The sequence below is a fragment of the Engraulis encrasicolus genome, chromosome 22 (assembly GCF_034702125.1).
Source record: "Engraulis encrasicolus isolate BLACKSEA-1 chromosome 22, IST_EnEncr_1.0, whole genome shotgun sequence".
Classification (NCBI taxonomy): Eukaryota; Metazoa; Chordata; class Actinopteri; order Clupeiformes; family Engraulidae; genus Engraulis; species Engraulis encrasicolus.
The window spans coordinates 43,438,366-43,464,351 of record NC_085878.1 but is presented as its reverse complement, the minus strand read 5'-3'; the positions used below and the strand labels follow the sequence as shown (position 1 = coordinate 43,464,351).

Below are 25,986 nucleotides of genomic sequence, written 5' to 3'. Positions count from 1 at the left end.
CTGATAAAGTTAATTTGCAAGAATAAATAAATAAAGATTCAGGCCGAGGATTCACTTGCACTATCAGGCCTGGAAGTAGCTCAGGTCACTTCAGACACTTCACAGTCAATACATTTTCAATTTGCTTTACTCTATTTACATTAATGAATCATTGAAATTAATTATTTACAGTAGCTATGTGTACAGCGGCCCAGCCTTACAGTATCAGACATGAGTAAATGTGTACATTCCGCTTGGTTATCTGTGAACCGTGTCATAGCTCATTACCATGGTGTGAACTGAACTGGATCTAACCTTGTCTTCTTGACTCGGTTTGTGCTATCTGCTGCTTTTCCATGGAGAAATATTTTCTTTCCAGTGCTTTGGTTGCTTTTAATCTGAACACACAGCTCTCCCCCTAGATTCCCCACCTTCACTCTCACTCCACAACAGCTACTACATTACCTTGATGTTTATACAGGCTGGCCAAGGGGAGGCCACATCTTGGTATTTATACTGTCAAAAGCCAGGGTTTGTCAATGCACTACTTTATGCAAAAGCTCTACGCTGAGGATTGACACTGTGTGTCACCAGGCACCAAAATGCTGTTGAAACTACAACACACACACACACACACACACACACACACACACACACACACACACACACACACACACACACACACACACACACACACACACACACACACACACACACACACACACACAGTATTTATTTATTGCTCTCAGTATTTGGAAAGCGCCTATCTAAGGCACTTACAGAGGCTGTAGACGAAGTCTCTCTCTCTCTCTCTCACTCTCTCTCTCTCTATCTCTGTCTCTCTCTCTCTCTCTCTCTCTCTCTCTCTCTCTCTCTCTCTCTCTCTCTCGTGTATCTATAAGACCTGTTTTTATCTATTTGGTTGTGAGACGGAGGGGTTCAGGTAACAGTGCTGCCAGCTCTGCAGGCGGGGTGCATCTCTCAGCAGACACAGGAAGATGGATCACAGAGGACCAAAAAGCAGTTATGGTCATTCCCCTTCCTCCTCCTGCTTCCACTCTCAGACACTCTCATAGTCGTTTTCTGTAACAAGTCTACTTGCACACACTCGCACGTACGCACACACATGTACCCACACACACACACACACACACACACACACACACACACACACACACACACACAGCCACGCACACACACACACACACACACACACACACACACACACACACACACACACACACACACACACACACACACACACACACACACACACACACACAGCCACGACACGACACACGCAGGTCATTTTCAACACAGCGTGTGGTCCCATGTGACCGATGGCCAAGCCTCTTTCTCATGAAGAGGTGACGGCACGTAGCACCAGTCCACTCCCATCTGGCCCAACCCAAACCCAAACCCAAACCCAACCCCCTGCCTCGCATCCGCTCGCCCATTAATCCACCAGCACGGCACCCCGGCCAGAGATCTTCACTCGTAATGAACTGAACCTAATAGAATCTAGCTCCCTGTGTCCAGCTCCGGCTTTATCTCACGGCCTCTCATTCAAACTCTCTCTCTCTCTCACACACACACACACACACACACACACTCACTTCTGTACAGAACGCACGCACGCACGCACGCACGCACGCACGCACACACGCACACATATAACAACTCCAACTAAAACGTGCACACAGATAAATACACATTTGGCACCTAATCCCCAAATGCGCGCGCGCGCACACACACACACACACACACACACACACACACACTCACACACTCACACACTCACACACACACACACACATACACACACACATACACACTCACACACACACACACACACTTGGCAACTAATTCCCAAATGCCCAGACAGACAGATACGCACGCGTCCCATATGGAGCTCAGTAAGTGTGGATTGGACAGCCAGGCAGGGCAGTCGGTCACACAGCAGGTCATAACGTGGCTATTTGATTTGGAGCTTGTTTGTCGCCTGAGCTCTATATTTCGCCGGCGTGCGCGAGACCATAGCTGCATTAGAGTAGCCATCACATCAAATCACACACACACACACACACACACACACACACACACACACACACACACACACACACACACACACACACACACACACACACACACACACACACACACACACACACACACACACACACACACAGATATACATACACACACTCAGGGCTCCGTGTGATTTATAAGACACATTAAAGCGGTGCTTTGGAGAGAAAGAGCGAGAGCGAGAGAGGGGAAAAAAAGAGCAGAAACTCGTCCATTTTATCCTCCTTTTTCCACTAGAACGGGCCGTGCCGCTTCGGTTAGGGGAGGGTAGGAGACTAGAGTCTTAATGCCTCATTACCAGCGGGTAGGGGTATTAAAGAAACCCAATGATGTCACTTAGACATGAAAAAGGAAACGCTGTGAGAGGCAGAGAGGGAGAGGGAGAGGGAGAGGGAGAGAGAGAGAGAGAGAGAGAGAGAGAGAGAGAGAGAGAGAGAGAGAGAGAGAGAGAGAGAGAGAGAGAGAGACAGAGGAAGAGAGAGAGAGTGAGAGAGAGAGAGAGAGAGAGAGAGAGAGAGAGAGAAGAGGGATATGTGATTGGAGAGGAAATGGAATAGGAGGAGGAAAAGGAAGACAAATGCAGTGCGAGAGGGAGAGAGGAAGAGAGAGATGGGGGATTTGAACAGAGCACGAGAGAATAAGAGGGTAGGAATGTAATAAGGGACAGTAGGAGTAGTGCGAGATGATTGAAGATAAGGACAGGAAAAGTAAGAGAGAGAGATATAAGAAAAGTAGAAAAGAGCGATGATAAATGGTTGTAATTAATTAATGGCACTGTCCCTTTCTGGCCCCTGTTGGCACTGCTATCCAGCTTTTACGGGGCTTTTACCTTTTACCCAGCTTTTACGTTCTTCTTTACAAACGATTACAAATGGGTCCTAAGCACCCTCTGTGCTCAGGCCCTATAAATAATAGGCGTTTGTTGAGAGCCTGGCTACAAATGCTTTGCTATGGTTAAGTCCTTGCCCAACGAAACAAAACTGGAAATATGATATATGAATAATAATAATAATAATAATAATAATAATAATAATAAGAGTATGAAGATTAAAAAGAAGAATAGGGAAGCGAACAGCAAGAGGGTCGTACGGACGTTCAGTGCACGGGCCCTAAATAGTTGTGGATTACAGAGACCCCGGCTGCAAAGGCTCTGCAGCAGTAGCGTCCTTGCCCGGCCGTGTCCGTCTTCCTTTGGTCTAGGGGCTAATGATGCAAGAGCTGAAGTGGGATGGATGGGCGCTCTGCCCCTGCCCTCTCCTCTCCTCTCCTCCAGCAGCCCCCGCTGCAGCCGCTCTTGCTTGGCATGGCACATCATTCATCATCCTCCGACCTCGTGCCCTGAACCCGCCGCTCGCTACTCGCCACTGCCTTTGTGTTGCCAAGCACAGGGAGCGTAGCGCAGCGTAACGTAGCTCAGTGCCACCCCACCAACCCTCCACCCCCTACCCCCTCCACATCCCACTCGACTCCACTCCACTTCACTTCACCCCCGTGGCGGCAGAACAAACAAAGCAAAAACACGTAAATAACTGCGTAGCAGTCCCCCACCTACCCCCCCACCCCCCGACCTTGGTGCGTCTTTGTTTTGGGGCCCCTCTCTCCTCTCTGGGTATTGTTGTTTAGGAGTAGGCTGTCGTGTCGGGGTGATTACCCAGGGCCTGGCTATTAGGGGAGGCTCTTTGTAGTGCTCGGTAGATGTCATTAGGGCCTTTTAGGAGTGGAGTGGTTAAGAGGAAGAGGAGGAGGAGGAGGAAGAGGAGGCCTCTACTATGACGACTGTTGACGCTCTTGCAATTCAATTCATTAGAGGAGGCGGCTCTCCATCTCCCCTCCGATCACGCATGCACTCACAAATGTACACATGCACACACAAACACACACACACACACACACACACACACACACACACACACACACACACACACACACACACACACACACACACACTTGCGTGCACACTCTCCCACATTTACGCATTCTCTCTCTCTCTCTCTCTCTCTCTCTCTCTCTGGCTCTGTTGTCTTTTATTCTGTACATTACTATCAGTAACCAGCTGCGTGATTAATGAGTACCCCATTGATCAGCCGCCACCGGGAAGGCCCTAGGCCTAAGCAAACAAAGAATTCACAGACACACACACAGACACACACAGACACACACAGACACACACACACACACACACACACACACACACACACACACACACACACACACACACACACACACACACACACACACACACACACAATTTACACAAATTACACATTTTTTCATACATTGTGCCCTCCACAAAGAGACATATCATCTGATGCATTTGCTCATGGTCATTTTCTCTCATTACCCTCATGGGTATACACACAAGGTCTATTATGTATAATGCACTCACACATACAGTGAATCACGCCATGCACTCTCGTTCCAGGTCATTTTTCACATACCCGTACACAAACACACACACACACACACACACACACACACACACACACACACACACACACACACACACACACACACACACACACACACACACACACACACACACACACACACACACACACACACACACACTAAACATGGCATGCACCACACAGCTTTTGTATTCTTTTCAGGCACACCCAGAACTCCTGAAGGGCCACAATAACAGCACAGAAAAGAACTACTGTACCATCGACAGGTGCTCCAAGGATGACAGAAAAGATACGAAGAACATACAGTACAATGCGCACACAGACACAAACACACACACACACACACACACACACACACCAACGTTTGTGTTCGGTCCCTTTTTGATGAGGCTGCCCATGGGCAGGACCAGTTTTTGTGGTGCCCATACTATTATGAGGCCGTCTTTTGTGCGGAGGCGATTTTAATTGCTTTTTAAAATTGCTTTCTCGCTTTGTGTCTGTGACATGAAGCCCCATGTGTGTGTGGCCGTTATTAATCCCTTCATGCAGTACTGTAGTCCCGAGGGCTTTCTGGAAAATGGAGAAGAGGAGAGAGAGAGACGGGGAGAGATAGAACGAGAGGGAGGGAGCGATACTGTAGATGGAGAGAGAGGGAGACAGAGAGACACATTGGGAGAGATATTATAGAAAAGTGTGTGGCATACAAAGTGTGTGTTTGTATGTTGTGTGCATGCAGGCGCATGTGTGAGAGACACTGTATGAGAGAGAGTACATTTGTGTGTGTGTGTGTCTGTGGGTGTGAGAGAGTGAGTAAGTACATGGGTTCTTGCTTGCTTGGTTGGTTGTGTGTGTGCGTTTCAGAAAGTGTGAGAGTGGGTGTGTGTGACGATGAGTGAGAGGGAAGAGATAAGGCTGGGTGTGTTATTACATGCCAAAATGTATCCATAATGTGCTGGCTCTCCTGGGCCCGGCGCGCCCGTTATGCGTGCTGACATGGCAGAGCAGAGCAGAGCCCAGTACGGAGGAGCAGACCAGAGCCGCTCTCCCCCCTCACCGCCACTAATGAGCACACACACTCTCTCCATGCAAACTAGTGGAGCCAGTCGACACTGATGCCGTCACTGAGTTGAGACTCCTCTCTCTCTGTCTCTCTTTTTGGAAGTCCCTTCTCTCTCTCTCTCTGCAAGTCCAGTAGTCCAACACATCACCCTCATGTCCCCTCGGACAGGGGCCTATTACGCCTTATGGTATCATCGAGAGAGAGAAATGGGTCTTACTTCAGAGCAATAACCTTGTAGTTCATATAAGCCGTGTTATTCAGATGGGAAAGTGGATGTATAGGATTCTTTATGTCTTATCTCAGCAAGAGGACAGATAAGGACAGACTCGCCTCTCATCTTTTCCTACCATAACTTTCGAAAGGAACCTCTTTCCCCTTTGTGGAAAAAGAGATTTTAAAAAAGAGATTTGTATGCTATTGAGCTACTGAAATTCCAACATTATGTGCTGAACTATGTTTTATTAACGGAAACGGGAAACGACCTCCGGATGGAATCCATCCTGGGTCCTCTGCGTAGTGGCACGGCGCTCTAGCCCACTGAGTCTGGTTGCCCCCAAATTATGCGTTTCTAGTTGGAGGAGAGAAGTCAGCCACGCCGGTCCCTATTACCTGTCTGCGCTCCAGTGGAGGACACGGCTAGCTTTCTGGGCGCAGCAACTTCACATCAACACAATTTCGGAGGAGAGGTGTTAAGAGGATAAGGCCTCTGTTGTGTGACAAATAAAGCCCTGTTTGCACCTGTCTGAGCCTCTGCATACATTTGCATCTGCGTCTCATGATTTTCAGGTGTTTTTTGTGTTTATTATCGACATTTTTTGGCGTCTGTTGTGTTAAACAGATAAGAGTGTTAACGGATAAAGCACAGATTTTTTTTTTCTCACTGGAGAGGTGCGCGTCGCACCTGGCTGGAGTTTGTTTGTCGTATTGTAATCTCATGGCACTCGAGACGGTGTGTCTGTGGGGCCATGCTTGGTTCCTGCTCGCGAGGCTTAAGGCAGTGGAGCACGGAGGGGATGGGACGGGGATGGAGAAGGGGAAGGGGAAGGGGATGGGTATCACGGGGCCAGCTGTGTGTGGAGGAGGCATGTTGTCTAATTTAGATGCCATGCCGATGCTCTAATCTCCCTCGACCAACCTTACACATACAGAGACACAGTTGCGCGCACACACACCAAACACACACACACACACACACACACACACACACACACACACACACACACACACACACACACACACACACACACACACACACTGGCAGATGCACATACACACATACATCCATGTGCACACTCCCACTCCCACTCCCTCTCGGTCCGGTGTTGGGGTTTGGCAGCCGCCTTGCTAACATCTGGATCCGCATCTGCTGCGGCCCAAGGCCTCTCCGCTGGCTCGCGCCGCTACCCCATTGGCTCCAGCCCAGCGCCGAGATGCCACTCCTGGGGATGGATAGGGTTGGTGCGGGTTTTAGGGTGGGGGAGAGACTTGGGTTTGGGAGTCACTGCTGGGGTTTAAAATATGTAGGCATATGTACTGTGGAAGGAAAGAATAATTAGGGAGGAAATGGACGGGGGGGATATTCAACAGGAATAATGAGGAGAGCAGGGAATGGGGAGGATGAGAAGAAGTGGAAGATGGAGCTACGTTCTGAGTGGAAGCAAGACAAAATGGTGTGAGCAGAGAGGGCAGTCATGGGAAGGAAGAGTTGAATTGAATTTCAAAACACCTTCATTACTTATACTACATAAAAGTACAACTTTGCTATGTGACAAACAGTATAGCAATTCATAAGTAAATAAATAGCTTCACATGCTAGGCAGGTGATGAGAAAGGTGCAAAAGCCGTTCATAGAAGGGAAGAAGGATGAGAGACAGCGGTGTTAGCACCCTTGAAGTTTAAGAACATAATGGAGAATCTCACCAGGCAACAAATAATACGGTCAACCATGATTTTACTATTGATAGCTTGTGGTTCATAAAAAGTCTTTGGTAGTTGTTTAAGCAAGTACCATTTGCCAAACCATTCACAAAGCAGGGCTTTTGGGTGGAGAGCAAGGCAGACCCTATTGCTCTTGTATAAAAGAACATGGGCAAACACACAATCCTTCAGATGAAGCAAAAGTAGAGCTTTTTGGTAATGTACACAAACCGTAAGCTTGCATACTCTGCAAAAAGTCTTGAGGAAAAGAACACTCCTCTAAAAAAGGAAGCATTATCTGCTTTGTTGCATCTGGTGTTGGCCATATCACAGGTATCATTTACAGCTAAATGTTAAACCCTGTGCAAGAACATTTGGTTTGAGGTGAAGATCATGCGCACTTCCAAGACAAAAATCCAACTTGTGTGTATATTTCCATCCATTTATGGAGATATTGCACATTTTGAAAATAAAATTAAGGGGTGATAATAGTGCTCAGCAGGGCTGTACATGTTTATATGTGGATAGACTTGTGGCAAGTAAACCTCTCTCTCTCTCTCTCTCTCTCTCTCTCTCTCTCTCTCTCTCTCTCTCTCTCTCTCTCTCTCTCTCTCTCTCTCTCTCTCTCTCTCTGACCTTTCAGTGCCCTATCTGCCCTCTCTGCCCTCTGAATCCAATAGCGGGCACCACAGGCTAAGCCCTCTCACTGCCTGCACTCCATCTCAGTGGCCTTTTTGACCCTGCTACTACACTTTCTCAATTTAGCCCCAATACACTTTTTTTCTTGAAAGATATTTGTATTAGTTATTGTGATTTTTAAGTTTCTTGTTGCTCATTGGCTTATTACTCTCTGTGTGTGTGTGTGTGTCTGTGTCTGTGTCTGTGTCTGTCTGTGTGTGCGTGCGTGTGTGTGTGCGTGTGTGCGTGTGTGTGGTTGGATATTGTGCAGTCTTTTTGTCTTAAGTACTTTTGCCCATGCAACTGTTGATTTCTGTTTACTTTGAACTGGATGTATTTCAACATTTTTGGCCAACCAAAAAGGCAGAAAAAAGAACGTTAGTACAGTTGAAAGCAGCTGAGGCATCTGGAATATGTGAAGTTTTGAATTCTCCATCTGTGAAGTAACTAACTGTGTGTGCGTGTGTCGGATTGTGTGTTCAGGGTCGTGGCGGCCTGGGCTCCATCTTTGTGTGGGCGTCGGGTAACGGCGGCCGGGAGAAGGACAGCTGCAACTGTGACGGCTACACCAACTCCATCTACACGCTGTCCATCAGCAGCAGCACGCAGTACGGCAACGTGCCCTGGTACAGTGAGGCCTGCTCCTCCACCCTGGCCACCACCTACAGCTCCGGAAACATCAACGAGAAGCAGATCGTAAGTACACACACATACACACACACACACACATACACACACATACACACGCACACACACATACATACACACACACGTGCACGTACACGCATACGCATACATGCATGAACGCACGCACACACACATGCACGCGCGCACGCACATACACACCCACACACACACGCACACAAACACACACACTTCTGCATACTAGATGGTTGTAGTCTCATTAATGTTTCTTTTCGTTTGCTTGTTAATAAATGCACACACGCTTCCTCTTTGAAGTGTACAACACACTGTTGATGCAAGGTTTTCCCAATGCACACAGCTCAGGAAACATTACCAGGAAATAGATCTTGATTACACAATCACACAGAGACACGTAATGTAGACATTGTACACACACGCAATGTACACACACAGGTTTTGTAACACTTGCCAGCCCTTTCAGCTGATGCAACATGTAACTGAAACAGATCATATCCTCATACACTCTCTACACACAGACACCATCTCATGCTAGTTGTAAATACAGCCCCCCTAACCCCACTCTTACTGAAAAACTACATGACATGCCATCAATACATCAAATGCAGCATTACTTGGCTCAGCCCATCTGGACAACAGGCTCACCACTTCAGCAGGAATGAAGGCCAGTGCGTTAAGTGACAAAAAAAAGAGTAGCCACTTGACTAATTATATCTAAAAGGCAACATTATATACAGGTACGCTGTAAAAAGTTCAGGTACGTAGAAAGTACTCTAGAGTCTAAAGTTCAGAAGTGCTGCTGATGCCTACTGGCCCACTTAAAGTGCTGGTGGAGGCCATATAGACAATACTGCTTAGTAGTAAATGTTATTATTATATGGTTGTGACGTCATCGGTCGAATGCTCCATTCATTTCAACGGGGCTCCCCAACGTTCGCACGTCTGTTATTTTTCGATAACGGACGGGTTGGTCTATAACAGACCGCTGTCAATGGCAACAAGACTTTTCACTGCTAAAGCGACTTTTCAACAAGACTCTAATCAGCTGCTGTGATAGACAGCACCCGTTGTCCTGGCTACCGCTGTCAATGGCAACAAGATGTTCACTGCTAAAGCCACTGGCTTGTATACAAGTCAGTGGCTAAAGCGAATGTTTCATATCACTCCGCAGGGGGTTCGGTCTTTTGTCACTCTAATCAGCTGCTGCGATAGACAACACCTGTTGTCCTGGCTAGCCTACCTAGCTGTTGCCTAGCGGTGTTCCACAACGGCACTGTTTTGTTTTGCGCAGCAACAATCTTAACATTAAATAGGTCTAAAGAAATGTCCCCCCATGTGTGAATCATTTAAGTATATCCATATAATAAGCGGGTTAACTTTCGGCGAGTCGGTCGCTTTGTGGAATAGCAGCACTTCAGAGAGAACAAGACCCCTCCGCTCCGCGTCGGGGTCTAAAGATTCTCTCTGTCGTGCTGCTATTCCACGGTAGCGACCTTCTCGCCGAACGTTAACCCTTACGTAGTAGTCTTGAAATACATCCATCCCAGCCTTCACATTTGCCCACTCACTGACCTGCAATCTAATACAACCTTATTGGCACCAGCTGAATATTGTGCTTACCTCTTCAGCAGAAGTAAAGGCGTTCAGACCACAATCCAACTACTCCGCCCCCCATCGCACGCACGCACGCACGCACGCACGCACGCACGCACACACACACACACACACACACACACTCACATATCTCCATGCTTGTCTATGCCACACAATTTACAAGTGCTCCCCCAGCGTGCCTTTTTTTTACATTAGCGCATGGGTAGTAACTCTCCCACCTGTGCCTATTATTCCATGTTATTGATGTATTTTATTGATTTTAATCTGTAAGGCGGCCTTGGGGCGTTTTGAAAAAGGGGCAGTTTAACAAAATGTAATGTATTTTTCTTACCAGAGGACATGCACACAGGCACAATACGAGTACTACTACACCACCCTCAGCCACCGTAACACATACTGTACACGCTCCTACAGTCGGTCCCCCTACAATGCACACCCTTTACCGAGGTAATGCCACGTCATCCACCTCGGTACGTACCGGGCCTAGCTGCAGTGTACCCAAACAACCGCCGGGTGGCACTTGGGAGCGCTCGCTCAATACCCATTCACTCACACGCACACACGGGCGCGCACACATACACATACACATACACATACACATACACATACACACACACACTCTCTCTCTTTCTCTCTCTCACTCTCTCTCTCTTGTTCATATCAGATAACCATAGCACAGAGTGGTGAAGAAGCGCAAATGTGTTGGCAACATTTATTACCATATGGAATATTTTAGACAATGTTGACGGCATATTAATATGCTCATATTCACCAGCACGCACCGATTCAGCGGATAACGACATGCCTAATTAAATTGTGTGAGAACACCTCCAGGAAGTAAGAAGAGTCATAAAAAGAATAAATAGCCTAATGAATTTTCTTTTCTTTTTTTTATGATGATCGGATGAATTGCTATTAATGTGCAAGCTCTAGCCTATGTGTAGACGTAAATTGAAGCCACAAGCCCCGATACCGATTCTCGCATCGCAAGATTTGAAACGTCTAATATTGCAACTTCAAACTTGTTATCTGGATGTGGATACTTTTTTCATTTCGTAAAAATTATGGAGAGTGCAATAGGGGGCCTAAACCTCACTGCAGTAACCTACAGCGCCGCGTTTGAGTGTTTAAGCGTTGGCTATTTATCTTACATCGCCAACAGCTGGGTCGATAACCTAACCTACACTTCCGTAATCAATGCTTAATTTGTAAATCACAAGGTACCGGAACGCAAAAAACATATGACATCACAGCGACGGTGAGTTGGACAGAGGTCCCGGAACGCACAGAAAAACTATAATACGCAAACGAATACAAAAGGGAAAAAAAACAGATGCAATTCCCTGCATTTGAACGACATTGAGTCCCATGTCAGCTCATATCCATACGTTTGTTTCTTAATACAAGGGACGGTTGGCAATCCAATGCCTATTTTAAACAACAGTCATAGCATAGGCTATTAAATGCTGTAATGACAACAACCAATATTTTTTGTTTGATCGCTAACTTTATGCTTAGTAGTTTCGTGCAGTGCATGGAAATTATGCTTTCCCCATGAGGTGAAAAGAAACCGAAGCGGTCTTATACCTATTATTCTACTATACCTATTGAAAGGACAGTGCATGGCTGTCCAATTCCCGTATTCACACAACGTTGGCATAGGCCTATTAAACGTTAAATCCTCGCTTTGTTGGCGACTTTGTTGCATATGATTTGGCTGATCCGCATGTGCTGTTGCGATATGCCACTTCACTGTTTCGAGAGCTCGCGCACTGATGGTAAGCGAGCTGCGATTTTCAGGGCTCGCGCACTGATGGTAAGCGAGCGGCGATTTTCCCGGTAGAGTTGGCTTTTCACACTGACTGTCTGCTCGCGCTGCGGTCCGGTTGAAAATCCCTCCGACCAATGTTTTATTTGGAGTGTGTAGGCCCTTTTTGAATGAAATATCACATTGTCTTTGCTGTTTTCGTGCTCAAATTGACTTGTAAGCAACTGGCGGGTCTTGGGAGAGAAGATAACGCGTGGGCACACATGCTGAGCGCTCGCCAGCCGAGGAAGATCTCATCCTCTCACCCAGGCTGTCTTTTTCGCTAACATATGTTTAAGCCTAAAAATATAATAAATAAATAGAAATAATTTGGTATCCATGTCTGGTTAGCGTCTGGGCATTTGTGGTCTTTACCTGGTTCTCCGCACCATCTTATGACAATGTTGAACAATGTTGAACAAAAAAAACGGATGCACACACGTCATACTCTTTTATTACCTCATATTGTTTTTATTGTAGGCCTATTGATTTTTAATTCTGTGTATAGACAAATAAACGTAGGCTAAACTTGACATTTCAGTAAGAGTGTACATTTATTTTACAAGTATACAGAGTTTTAGTAGACAATGCCTACACAGCAGCCTTTACAAGTTGCCTAATGTAGGCTACACTGCAATTCTGGTTTAGCCGGGCAGAAAACATCCTTTCTGCCCGGCTTAACCAGAATTGCGTTCCGTCCCTTTCGCTGTGTCTCCTGCGACTCGGCCTGTTGTTTGTGCAGTAGTGCGCTCTTTCCCTTCACCTACCAGTGGGCTCACCACCTAGATCGATGATTTGGTCGATGACTGTAGGCCTATCCAGGTGACTGGACACTTAAAAGACTTTGTAAGGATTTATTTTTAGGCATAGCCTACTTAGATTTTTTTGAATGCCGCCTTTGTCCTGAGTGAATTCTGAATCAAGACCAGACTGCGTTGCTGCCACCCTTGTTGAGTCACTAGCCAACTGCACTTTTTGCACCATGGGATTTACAGTATGGACACGGGAGTAAGGACATTGAAGTAGGCTAGGCTAGGCCTACACCTGGACACTTAAAATACTTTGTAAGGATTTATTTTTAGGCATAGTTTGATTTTTTGAACGCCTTTTTATTGATCTATGTTTTTATTGCTATTTGTAACATCACAACAAATAAACATTCAAACTTTTGAAACAATATCCATACTCTGCCTTGCATCTCTCGTGTGTGTGTGTGTGTGTGTGTGTGTGTGTGTGTGTGTGTGTGTGTGTGTGTGTGTGTGTGTGTGTGTGCGTGCGTGCGTGCGTGCGTGCGTGCGTGCGTGCGTGCGCGCGCGCGCGCTCGTGAAAAAAAAACTCTTGGCCGCAAACTGTTAAACTCACAGGGCTTGGAGGGGTGCTTACATAAATTTCAACTGACTACAGTCTTCAACTGTGTGACGCTATGAATGTTTGTCTGTGGGGGAGGGGGTGATTAAACCCCTACACGCACACAAAAGAGCTCGTGGTGTGACAGGTTATCCAGCCTCCGAAGAAGGAGTCATAGTTCACAAGTGTCCACAAGCACTAATAATAATAATAATATATTTTTTTTAAAAAAACGTCTTTTTTATTTAATTTAATTGTAGGTAGGCCTATGCAAACTGGATTGGGAGATGGTGAATGAAAGACAGAAAAAAGTCGAGTTTAAATTCACATGGTGGTCTTGTTTAGGGCTCACACTTGTGTTATTATCAAATGCCCTATCAAATGCCCAATGCTAAATAAAACGTGCAATTTGCTGACTGTATTTCTACTACTACTAAAACTGGGGGATGGACAAGCACGGAAGCACAAACACAGGCAGACGCCTGGAGGGGCGCTTACATAGATGTCAACTAACTACAGTCTTCAACTGTGTGACGGAGTGAATGTTTGTCTGTGGGGGAGGGGGTGATTAAACCCCCACACGCACACAAAAGAGCTCTCTCTCTCTCCAACAACACAAGAGGGAGTATTCGCATTGGACGCACTTGTTTAGTCCCTCACAATGTGTAGGGCCTATGCTTGGTTGCCATATTAAAATCAGGTTTTAAGAAGAGCACACACAATCGAATCGAAAGTAGCCTATAGCCAAATATTTTAATTAAATTCGGGCGGTTGGTTGAATCATTCAACTAGCCTAATTAAAAATAGCCTATATAGTAGCCTATATAGGCTTACCACCAACAACAATTATGAAATAATGAAAACAAATTATACTATGTAGCCGCCTTAACAATAGAAGTAATTAGGCCTATTAATGAATTCGTTTGCCAAAAAATAGGCCTAAGCAAAAAAAAAAAAAAAAGAATTTCACACTTATCTTAACACTTATCATACTGTCACAGGTGGGGGGTGCGCGTTTGACAGCGGCACCCCCACTTAATACCAACTACCCCGAGGAGCATTGTACACATCAGGAAACACCAAGACAACAAAGTCATTTAAATCAAGTATTTATTTTCTATTTGGAGACATAGTTCTGTATGCATGTGTGTGTGTGTGTGTGCGCGTGTGTGTGGATGTGTAACCAGTTCTCTGTCCGCGGGGTCCAATGGTCCAATGTCTCTGATCAGCACCTCAAACCTCTCACTCGGTCCGTGCGCATCGTAGCCTCCGACAGGTTGGGCGGGGCCACCTGGCTCGTCTGGGCACGCGGAGGCGGATCAGCTGGTGGAGATAGGAGAAGGGTAAACAGGCTTCCAGTCTCTGAATTCGTATGAATAACGCACAGGGGGATGCTAACTCCCATCACCAATTGTGAATAAAATATGCCTACACAGCACGAGTAACTAAGCTACTTATTTAAAGGAGCACACGTGAGCAGCACAGCAACCAACACAGCACACATAAAACGATGGTGTAGGGGTGGCCATCCTCGCTGCGCAAAAAGTCTTTTCCGATCGTGCATTCGCTGGGTCCGGGAGTGAGAGAGTGAGTGAGTGACAGACAGAGCGGGCCAGGGGCAGCGCACACAGCGGGGAGGAGGCTTCAAGGTGAAGGCTATGGTGACCAGGCGTGGCACTTAACTTCGGTGGAAAGCGTCCTCCACCACCAGCTTTCCAACGCAACCTCTTCGTGACTCTGGCCGCAAACCTCGTTCAGGCAATATGCCGTCCGCGCCATTCGTAGTCGTCTGTTGCTTGTGTCGTCCAAAGGACCGAACGCGTGCCCTCCTGGCCCCATCCGGATACCGGCGTGCAGCTCACCCCCCTCCCAAGGCTGCCCCCCGGCCGCGGTAGTCTCTCCGACCCTTCTCTTGTGCGGTAGCTGTGCGTCTCGTCCTCCTCCGGATCCTCCTCGCCATCTTGCCACCTGCATTCAAAAAGCCCATACCCACCCCGTACACCCAATCACCTTTCTCCCTCTTCCCATTGGCACCTGCAAACATTTGCAATCAGTGAGAATAACAGTTAGTCCAAGTTTGTCACCCCGTCACAATACGACTGCTGTGTTTTTTTTTTTTTTTTTTTAAAGGCAGTGCACAGCCTTTTGTGACACGTCGTGGTGTGACAGGTTATCCAGCCTCCAAAGAAGCGGTCATAAGTGTTCACAATCCGTTCCTGGCATGAATGCAGAATAATAAAAACAAAACACCGTCGACTGGCGGTCTTGTTTAGGGCTCGCGCGTGTGTTATTATCAAATGCCCACTGTTACGTGCAACACAATGTCGTCGCCAAATTTAAAATTCGATCTCTCTCATGCTGGCGTTACGGGACACACTTAATTACAATGGTGTTCCTGTCTGATTGAGTCGGTTTTAATTGTCTTTACCGGTTCAAATTGTAGTAGGTATGCAAACTCTGTATCCTGAGGATACCCGTTCCTGGCTTGAATAGTGCTGAAATAAGTTAGAGACGGATTGGGAGACGGTGAATGCAAGACAGAAAAAAAGTCGAGTTTAAATTCACATTGTGGTCTTGTTTAGGGCTCACACTTGTCTTATTATCAAATGCCCTATCAAATGCCCAATGCTAAATAAAACATGCAATTTGCTGACTGTATTTCTACTACTACTAAAACTGGGGGACGGGCAAGGACGGAAGCACAAACAGACCACAGACACAGGCAGACGCTGCTCTGCAAAAGCGGTGCTATACTGCCCCCCGCATTCCGAATGGCCACAGGGTGTAATGATCACGGTACGCTGCCGCGGCCCGGCACGGTAATGAGCAGATTGAAGTTACACCATCTGTATGAATACCAGCGCACAAGAATACACACACTCAATCCTATATTATATTCACGTCTGGTTTTGAAACATAGATGCACTCTGTGCAGAAGCATTAGTATTCACATGCAGTTTTCCTATGCAGTGGCACACTTGGTGCAAGATAAACCACAACAAGTGGACAATGAACGACACAGACACAGACACACACACACAGACACACACACACACACAGACACACACACACACACAGACACACACACACACACAGACACACACACACACACACAGCCCTGCTTGACATGCAAGACCATTTATCTCCTCTCCTTTGACTGATTGCTCCATGTATTCATGGACTAGTGTGTGTGCTGGAGCCATTCGGCCTCCTTTGTGGGGCTGTGTTTGCGGGGCCTTCTTAATTGCCTGTTGATATGTCTGTGTGTGTAACGTGTGGCTGGCTGTATTGTGTGGTGCGCTGTGGGGGGCACGGGTACAGGGGTTTGGTTAGGGTTGGTGTGGTAGGTTGAGGGAGGTGTGTGTGTGTGTGTTAGAAGCGAGGCCCTTACTGAAGCGCTCAAACACATGCGCGCGCGCACACACACACACACACACACACACACACACACACACACACACACACACACACACACACACACACACACACACACAGATCAGTGAAGGGGTGTGTATTTGTTAGAAGTGTGGCCCTCACGGAAGCTGGAGTCTGGGCAAGGCACCCAGTGGAGCGCAGTCAGGCACGAAAATGGCAAACATCATACATCACTTAGCAGCCAGGGCCTCCACATCATGACAGCAGCAGCCCAGGACAACCTGTTCAAACACACCACACACACACACACACACACACACACACACACACACACACACACACACACACACACACACACACACACACACACACACACACCAGAACACACATTTACATGCACACAGACACACCAGAACACACACAGAGACACACACTTCAGTAGACACACAAGCACACACTTTTTGTGCATTTTAAGCAGTTACTATGGCACAGCTGTTCCACTGTTGCAATACACATAAGTAATAATGACAGTCCATGTGTACCACACACACACACACACACACACACACACACACACACACACACACACACACACACACACACACACACACACACACACACACACACACACACACACACACACACACACACACACATCCCATTGCAGAAAGACTTAACAGCATGGAATGCAAACTTTTTAATGCACCTGCTCAGACTTCACACAGCTGTAAGTGTCTTTCCCAAGTCTCTGATCTGCTGCTCAGACTGCTAATTAAATTGTAACTGATGCCCTGACACACACAACGGCACGCACATACATACAAAAACAGGCACGCGCGCACACACACACACACACACACACACACACACACACACACACACACACACACACACACACACACACACACACACACACACACACAGGTGCCGCAATCGTGAATTTGTACCCCCTAATGTGCACCAATGACAGGCCATGAATGAATCATGATTGTGTACCCCCCTACCTCACACCACAAGAGAGGGTAGCAGGCATGGCAGTTCACCCCTAATCCCACATAGCAGAGACAGATCAGCAATCCTGTCTGTTCCCCCCACCATGGCCCACCAAAGAAAGGCATCAATCACGACAGCACATCCCCAACCATACACTAAAGACAGGGCAGCCAGCAGCCATGCCAGTGTGTGCTCCGTACTAGACACTTAAGTAGGGGTGGGCGATATGGTAAAAATGTCATATCACGATTTTTTAAAATATAAAATCTCGATTCTGATTTTTTATCATGATCTTCCATCGAAACATTAAAAAGAATAAATATAGAATAAATATATTTTATAGTCTTTAAATATGCAATTAGCAATTTATTAAATGTAAACACAATGAAGACTCTCATAAAGTGTGCAATTGAAATACAATAATCTAAAGAATAAAAGTTTGTAGACACCAAGTATCACTCTGATACTGATAGTAAACATCCTCACTGTAAGATGATCTACACATTTTTTCTACTTTTCTACTTTTCTACTTACGAGATGGTCTTCGATTTCATGATTCACAATTTTATATAGTCATATGCCCACCCCTACACCAAAGGTATGACAGCAACCGCACCGAAGCCAGGCAGCAATCATGGCTATGGACCCCCAACCCCACACACCAAAGACAGGCAATCATGACTCTGTCTGTAACCCATACCAGGAAGCAGACAGCCACATCATCTGGTCTGCAGCCACACCATTCTACCCACCAGACACCAAAAACACGGGAGGAATCATGCCAGTGCACCCCCAGCCATGCACACCACAGGCAGGGGCTGCACTGCAATCATGACTTTGCACCCCATACTATGCACCAAAGACAAGACCGAAACCGATACCAATCTTCTCCCCAGCAGACATCAACGACCGGGCATCAACCATGACTGTGTACCCCTTACTATGCACACCAAATACTGGGCAGCAGTCATACCAGCTTCCCCCTTCCCCAATTCCACACACTAAAAGCAGGTCAACAATCATGACTCCCCCCCCCTACCTTGCACTCCAAAGACAAGCCCGCAAGCATGCCAGTGTACCCCCTACCATGCACACCAAAGACAGGGCATCAGCCATGATTACCGTGCACCCCCTACCATGCTACACTGAAGACAAGGCCGCAGGCATGCCCGTCTACCCCCAACCACACTCCAAAGACAAGGCAGCAATCTTGCCAGTGTACCCCCAACCACGCATACCAAAGATCGGGCAGGACCGCAGTCATGTCTGTGCACCCCATACTATTCACCAAAGAAAAGACCAAAACCATTCCAGCTTACCCCCCACCAGACATCAAAGAAAGGGCAACAAACTTGCCAGTGTGCCCCCTACCATGCAATTATGTCTGCTGTGTACCCCCAGCTCCACACAATCAGCACAGACACCATGCCAGTACATTACACGCCCAAACCCCATACACCAAATACAAGGCAGTCACACTGCCAATGTACCCTCCACCAGACACCAAATGAAGGGGTGGAACCATTGGAGCCCCTTACCCACGCACACTAAAAGACCAGGGCAGCAACCATGCCAGGTTTTTTCCCCTCACCAAGCACACTCACAGGCTTCAATCGTGAGACTTCACCTCCAACCCAGCACAACAAAGACAGGGCCTCAAGCATGTCAATGTGCCACCTGCCGAACACCAAAAATAGGGGGAGGAATCTTTGTAGCCCCCTACCATACACTCTAAAGACCAGGGCAGCACCCATGCCAACGCACCCCAAACACCAAAGATGGGCCACAGAGCTGCCCGGGCCCCATTTTCTGAGTCTGCCACAGCATGTGTTTAAAGCTGAAGCATGCAGGGTTCAGACTGCTTGTTAAAGCCGGAGCTAGCAGGCCTGAGAGGCCTGAGAGCCTTGTATTGCTGCAGATTAGATGTGCTCAGCGTGCAAACGGCTTGTTGTTCTGGCTCGATCACAATCCCGGCAGGAGAGCCCCTTTTTGTGATGGAGGGCTGTGTGATGCGACCCCCTAAACAATACAGCATGCACACAGCGCGCAGGCACACGCGCGCGCACACACACACACGCACGCACACGCGCGCGCACACACACACACACACACACACACACACACACACACATATGCAAGCACACACAAACACATGCAAGCACGCACACACACACACACACACACACACGCGCACACACACACACACACACACACACGCACACACACACACACACACACACACACACACACACACACACACACACACACACACACACACACACACACACACACACACACACACACACACACGCACACGCACACTCCATCCATCGCCATCATTACCAAACTGAAAACCCCACTCCAAATGCCAAGTACCACACAAATCTCTCCTCCTGTTTTAACTTCTAGTCACATATTCACATTTGGCTGTTATGGCTTCGCCCTGTGCCCAGTCTGTCTTCTGACATGGAGAAGAAAATTGTGGCTCTCTTGACACACTTTCACCAACGCACCAATTGTTCACCCTGGGAAAGCAGGCTAGAATGTGTTTTGATTTGTTTTGTTTTGTATTGCAAAGTGGTTTCTTATCTGTGGACCAGCCAGAGTGACCTCAGCTAACCTCGGCATGCGCGCACGCACGCACGCACGCACGCACGCACGCACGCACGCACGCACGCACGCACGCACGCACACACACACACACACACACACACACACACACACACACACACACACACACACACACACACACACACACACACACACGGTCAACCACCCTTCACCACAGACGAGTGTCAGGAAAAGTGCAGCACTGTACAAAAGGGACAGAAATTTGGCTGCTGAAAAGCGCTGGGTGGAGGAGAGTAAAAGGCCAGACTATTGTATGTGTCAAGTCTAACAGCACATATGGGATTCCACGCTTGAAATGGAAGGACTGGGATGGACACAGGATTCCACTCGTTGTCTTTTTATTGACTTTCAGTGGTTTTGTCGTAGACACAAGAGGTGAAAAACCTTCCAACAAATAAACACAAAAATAAAAATAATTAAACAAAGTGCATTGGTCTCAGTCAATTTTTAAACACAACATGAATGCACATTTTACCCAACGTCAATGGCAAATAGGCAACAAAAGGTGAGCATCAGGTAAGTTGCAAGTAACAATTTTGAGCTACAAATTTGACCATTCTACAAGGTAAGTACATATAAACCATCAAAGGGTAAGTATGTTAACCGTTTTAATCATTTTACAACGAGGAAGTAAAATTAGGCATTTCAGACAAATTGGTAATCAACCAGGTTGAGATGTTACCGAACAAGCATCCAACCGGAAGAAGTTGCATAATCTAACAGAAATACTGAGTGATCAGTTTACTTTCAGCCATGAGCGATTTGAAGACTGTAGGCTATGCGTTACAAACTGCATGTTTTTCTGCACATCAATAACGAAGGAAACAAAATGAGAATACGTCTAACGTCATTAGGCGTGACACATGTCCGCGACATGAGACAAACAATTTACCCACGGACGGCAGTGATTACTCTTTACATCAAACACAGTTAATGAAACAAACATTGTCATGCTTCACTGTGTAGATACATTTACAGATAAAACAGTGTCCATAGCTCACCGGTAGCCTCTGTAGTCCTTATTCCCCATGTGGTGTGAAGGTTCTTTCATTAACTTTATTTTGCGCACACTTTCACTGCGGTCAGTCTTTGCTGCAACCACTCCTGCTGCTATTTTGCCACTGACTAGAACGCCAACTCCGCGTGTCTTTTGTTCAGACAGACAGCTAATTACGGGCAATCAGTGCAGTAATGGAATTCACCTGTTCAGTGAGGAAGCGCACCACGCATCTCAGCGCAGCAACGAATGGAGCAGGCACCTGTCAATCAAGCGAGCCCGACCCCAGGCACCGCTCGACGCAACACCTCCCACTCGATCTTGCCGTGTCGTTACACTGGAAGATCGCCCTCAACAGGCGAGTTGGTTTCTGGTGACTGAGGATGACCATGAGGTGTGGTGCAGTGTGGTGCGACATATGCTGTGGTGCAATGTGGTACCTGCGGGCACCAGGACCTGTTTGAAGTCTTCACTTGGCTGGTTGGGGACGGGAGAGGTCCCAGCTTGGCCTGGAAACAGAGGCGTCCCACCCTCCACACATCAGGAACTGGTGGCCTGGTCTCTGTTGTCGATGGTCCTTGCGGTTGTTTGTGAGGATGACGCCCTCGCGCAGCCAGGCACCTCTTGAGGCACGCAATTTCCCCTCCGCCGACGCAATTTTGCTGAATGGAGGTACTACCTCCCACTTTTCTTCATCCCCTCTTTTGGCATGCAGAAACCCCTTTGCCGCTCTACAAGTCCATGCCTTTGTCCAGACCAGACGTCTTAGACGGCTGGGGTGCCTTTCGTCCAGCTGCTGAACTGCTGCCACTGGACCATTTATGGAAATGGACTGGCCACTGTCCCGGACTGCAACAGCAGAGAATGCTTTCCTCTGCACCTTGGCGACACCATCTCTTGCTCTTTCAGCAGTGTCTTCCGTTGACCTCTTCGGCCGCTCCCCCTCAGGAAGCTGAGGGAGCTGCGGACCGGACTGCCATCGTTCACTGCCATCAGGGAAGGCGATTGCACCTGGTCGCTCGAATGGGCCTGGTGGTGAGCGCGTCCTGAGGAGTCTGACTTGACTCGGCTCTCTTCTGGTGAGTGGATGAGTTTGTTCTTGCCACATTGGGATTGACTTGGTCTTCTCATCTCTCGCGCTCCTCCCACTTTGATCCATGCAAACCCTGAGCTTCACAGAGAATTCTCCTCCTTGCAGGGTCTGATTGGCGTTAAGCGTGAGGGTTTTCTGTTGGGCGAGGTTTTTGTGAGAAGCAAGTCTTGATTTTGGCAAGTCTTCTCTCACCATCTCCCTTTCGTCGGCCAGCGTCACCTCTTTGCTGCCCCCGCATCCTCGTCCACCAGCTGCGCTGATGCTTTCCCATTTCCACCACTTCGGGAATTCGCTAGTGGCTATGTTGGACTGGGATCTGGAATGTCTGGGAGGTTGGCAGGAGACTGGGACTTGGGAAGTGAGTTCAATGTATTTGATGGTGGCAGTTTGCATGGATCTTGCAAAGTGGGTTTTGGAGGTATGGGCTGCCAAGGAGACTTCTTCGAAAAGGCCTGGATGTGTGCCTCCGATGGTCTTTCCAAGCGGGCCGTCCCACAACACCAGGTCACCAACAGAACAGATCTTCGGGGGTACCAGCTGCCCCTCTTTGTGGCTGATGAGAAGTTGGATCTCCTTTGGTCTTGCCAGTCTTGAAGGGCGATGTCTGGGAAGATCTTCTGTAATGTTTTTGCCGGGACATGTCTATGAACGTCTGCAATTTTTTCAAGTCCATAGCAGAGCAGTTGATGCGCTATGATTGTCCCGCTTGGGGTGCTGACACGTATCTTCAGCAGGTACCGCTTTGTTGCAACAGACACCCTCATGCCTCCAACGCCATGAACCACCAGTGTGACGTCTTCACTTTGCAGATTCAGATTTCTTGCAGCTTTGTGCGTTATGTAATTGGTGTCTGATGCCAGATCGATGAGGGTACCGATGTTTTGTCCATCGCTGGCGGTGATGTTGAGGAGCATCAGAAGAACTGGATTCTCAGTGAGGCCGTATTCTTCAAGGAGGCCCCGCTCACCAGAACTGGAGTTGAAGGTCCTGGATGCGATGTGGCAGAAGGCATCTCGACACTGCTCCGCCATCTCTCGAGTGAGTTTGGAGAGGAACTGCTTCTGTGGTTCAGTGAGTCTTCTGGCCGCCGCCCTCGCTGGACTGGCGTTGGGTGCTCTTTGGTACTGAGGTCTTGCTACTGGACAGAGGAGGTAGTGATGTTGGTCTTCGCATTCTGGATTGCTGCATACGTAAGTGGTTTTCCAGCAACTCTCACCAGTGTGGACTTCGAGGCATTTCCTGCAGGCACCGATTCGTTGTGCTGCATCCTCCTTTTCCACTGGCTGCATGCTGGTCCTGAACTTTCTACAGAAGTACAGCTTTCTCCTATGCTTTGGGTCACCGCAGACAACGCACCCTGCTGCATCACTGTTGAACGTCGCCGCAGGGCCGATGGTGGTCTTTGTTCTGGCTTGCTTCAGAACCATGGTCCTGTCCTTGGCGGGTTGAACACCGTCTTTGAGCTGGTCCAGTTGTTCGTAGATGGCTTCCTGGGACTTTAGGTAAGCCAGCAGCTTGTCAAAGCGGTTACGATAGGTCACAGCATTATTTTCTGCAGCAGCGTGGGTGAGCCAGTCTTTTTTGAGTGTCTCTGGCAGCTTGCCCTCAATGGATTTGGTAACGATGGGGTTCTTAATCGCCTCTGCATTGTCCAGATCGTTTAAGTCATAAAGAGCCTTCTCAACTGTTTGGATTAGCTCAATGACTTCTCTTGGCTGACCGGCTTTGACTGCAGGAGTTGCTTGCAGATCTTCGATGATCTCGAGAGCGATGTTGGTCTGGTTTCCGAAACGATTGTCAAGGACCCTGAAGATCTCCTTCGCTGTGCTGTAGGTCGATAGATGCAAGTTTTCTGCCAGCTTCTGGTCGATGCTGTCCAGTAGCTGGAATTTCTTGACCTCCTTCGATCCTGTAGGTTCCCCTTGCCTCTGAAGAGCTTCCCACTCCTCTTTCCATCTGTAGTAGCTCCGCTGGTTGCCAGAAAACTTTGGGAGGGCTGTAGCTTTCAACTTGATTGCTGGCACTGGCGCTGTACGGTGGGCAGTGGGTTCTTCTTCCGCCTTGATCTTCGCTGCCTTTATAAAGGCAGCCTTTTGTGACACCAGCTGGGGAAGTTGCACTTCGAGCTCCATCATGCGGCGATCAGTGTCTTTCTTTTCTGCCACAGGAGCCCAGCGGTTCCAGTCACTGTGTGCCTCTCTTGCCTTCAGCACCAACCTCTCGAAGTGCTGTAGCATGAAGTCATAACCCTCCAGGGTCACGTCGAGCTGGGCAGAGGAGACCTTCTTGAGCTCGACTTCGGCGTTGTGTAGAGCCAGGGCCAGCTCCATTTCCCCGTGCCCCCAGAGTGCTTGTTGGATCAGGAGCTTTACTTCTTTGGTCTTCTGCTTGCAGTACTCCTCTGTCTTTTCCAAGTCTGCTTTCTTCTCTGTGCTCAAGTCCTCCACTGTGGCTACGTCTGCTTCAGTCATGTAGGCTGCCTCGACGTCATCATTCGCCTCCATGACTCTGGAGCACTCTGATGTGAGCTTGTTGAAGTGTTGTTTTAGCTCCTCCATGGTCATCTCTGGGTAGGTTCTCACAACATGGTTTGCGAGGCGGGAAAAAAGTCTTTTGGCTGTGGTGCGTTCAGTCTTCAGCTCGTCCAATGACTTTGCCATTTTTCAATGATTTTGTATCACTTTGTGATCTTTTTTTGTGGTCACTTTGTGAATCTTTTTTTTGGTCACTTTGTGAATCTTTTTTTTGGTCACTTTGTGAATCTTTTTTTTTGTCACTTTGTGAATCTTTTTTTTTGTCACTTTGTGAATCTTTTTTTTTGTCACTTTGTGAATCTTTTTTTTTGTCACTTTGTGAATCTTTTTTTGTGTGTGATATTTTTTGTTTTTCACTTGTGATATTTTTTTTCTTTTTTTTCACTTGTGATATTTTTTGTTTTTCACATGTGATTATTTTTTGTTTTTCACATGTGATTTTTTTTTTTTCTTTTTTTTTCACTTGTGATATTTTTTGTTTTTCACATGTGATTATTTTTTGTTTTTCACATGTGATTATTTTTTTCAGGTGACTTCAGGCGTTCTTCTCCAGGCCCCCAGGTGAAGTGGCTAGGCTTCTCCCTCTTTTGGGTTTGTGGCGCGATGGAGTTTTCCTTTGCCCTTCACCGGCGGCAGCAGCAGGCGGTTGTGGTCAGCAAGCGATGCGCAGGTTTGTGATGATCAACTGGCAGACGGCTCGCTGGTAGCGGCGATTCTCTGGCAGTCGTCGTTGGTGTCCACTGTAGCGGTGTTCCACTGTAGCGGCGGTTTTTCACTGTCAAGTCTAACAGCACACATGGGA

At 47.6% G+C, this 25,986-nt stretch overlaps 1 protein-coding gene across 4 annotated transcripts in view; it reads left to right on the top strand.

Moving 5' to 3' along the window:
- The window catches only part of furina (furin (paired basic amino acid cleaving enzyme) a), a 202,464-nt gene that overhangs the window by 132,697 nt on the left and 43,781 nt on the right, over positions 1-25,986 (top strand). For all 4 annotated transcript variants that reach the window (XM_063189201.1, XM_063189203.1, XM_063189202.1 and 1 more), the window contains exon 9: positions 8,614-8,826. In XM_063189201.1, coding sequence (XP_063045271.1) covers positions 8,614-8,826 — 213 coding nt within the window. The remainder of the gene's footprint in view (positions 1-8,613; positions 8,827-25,986) is intronic.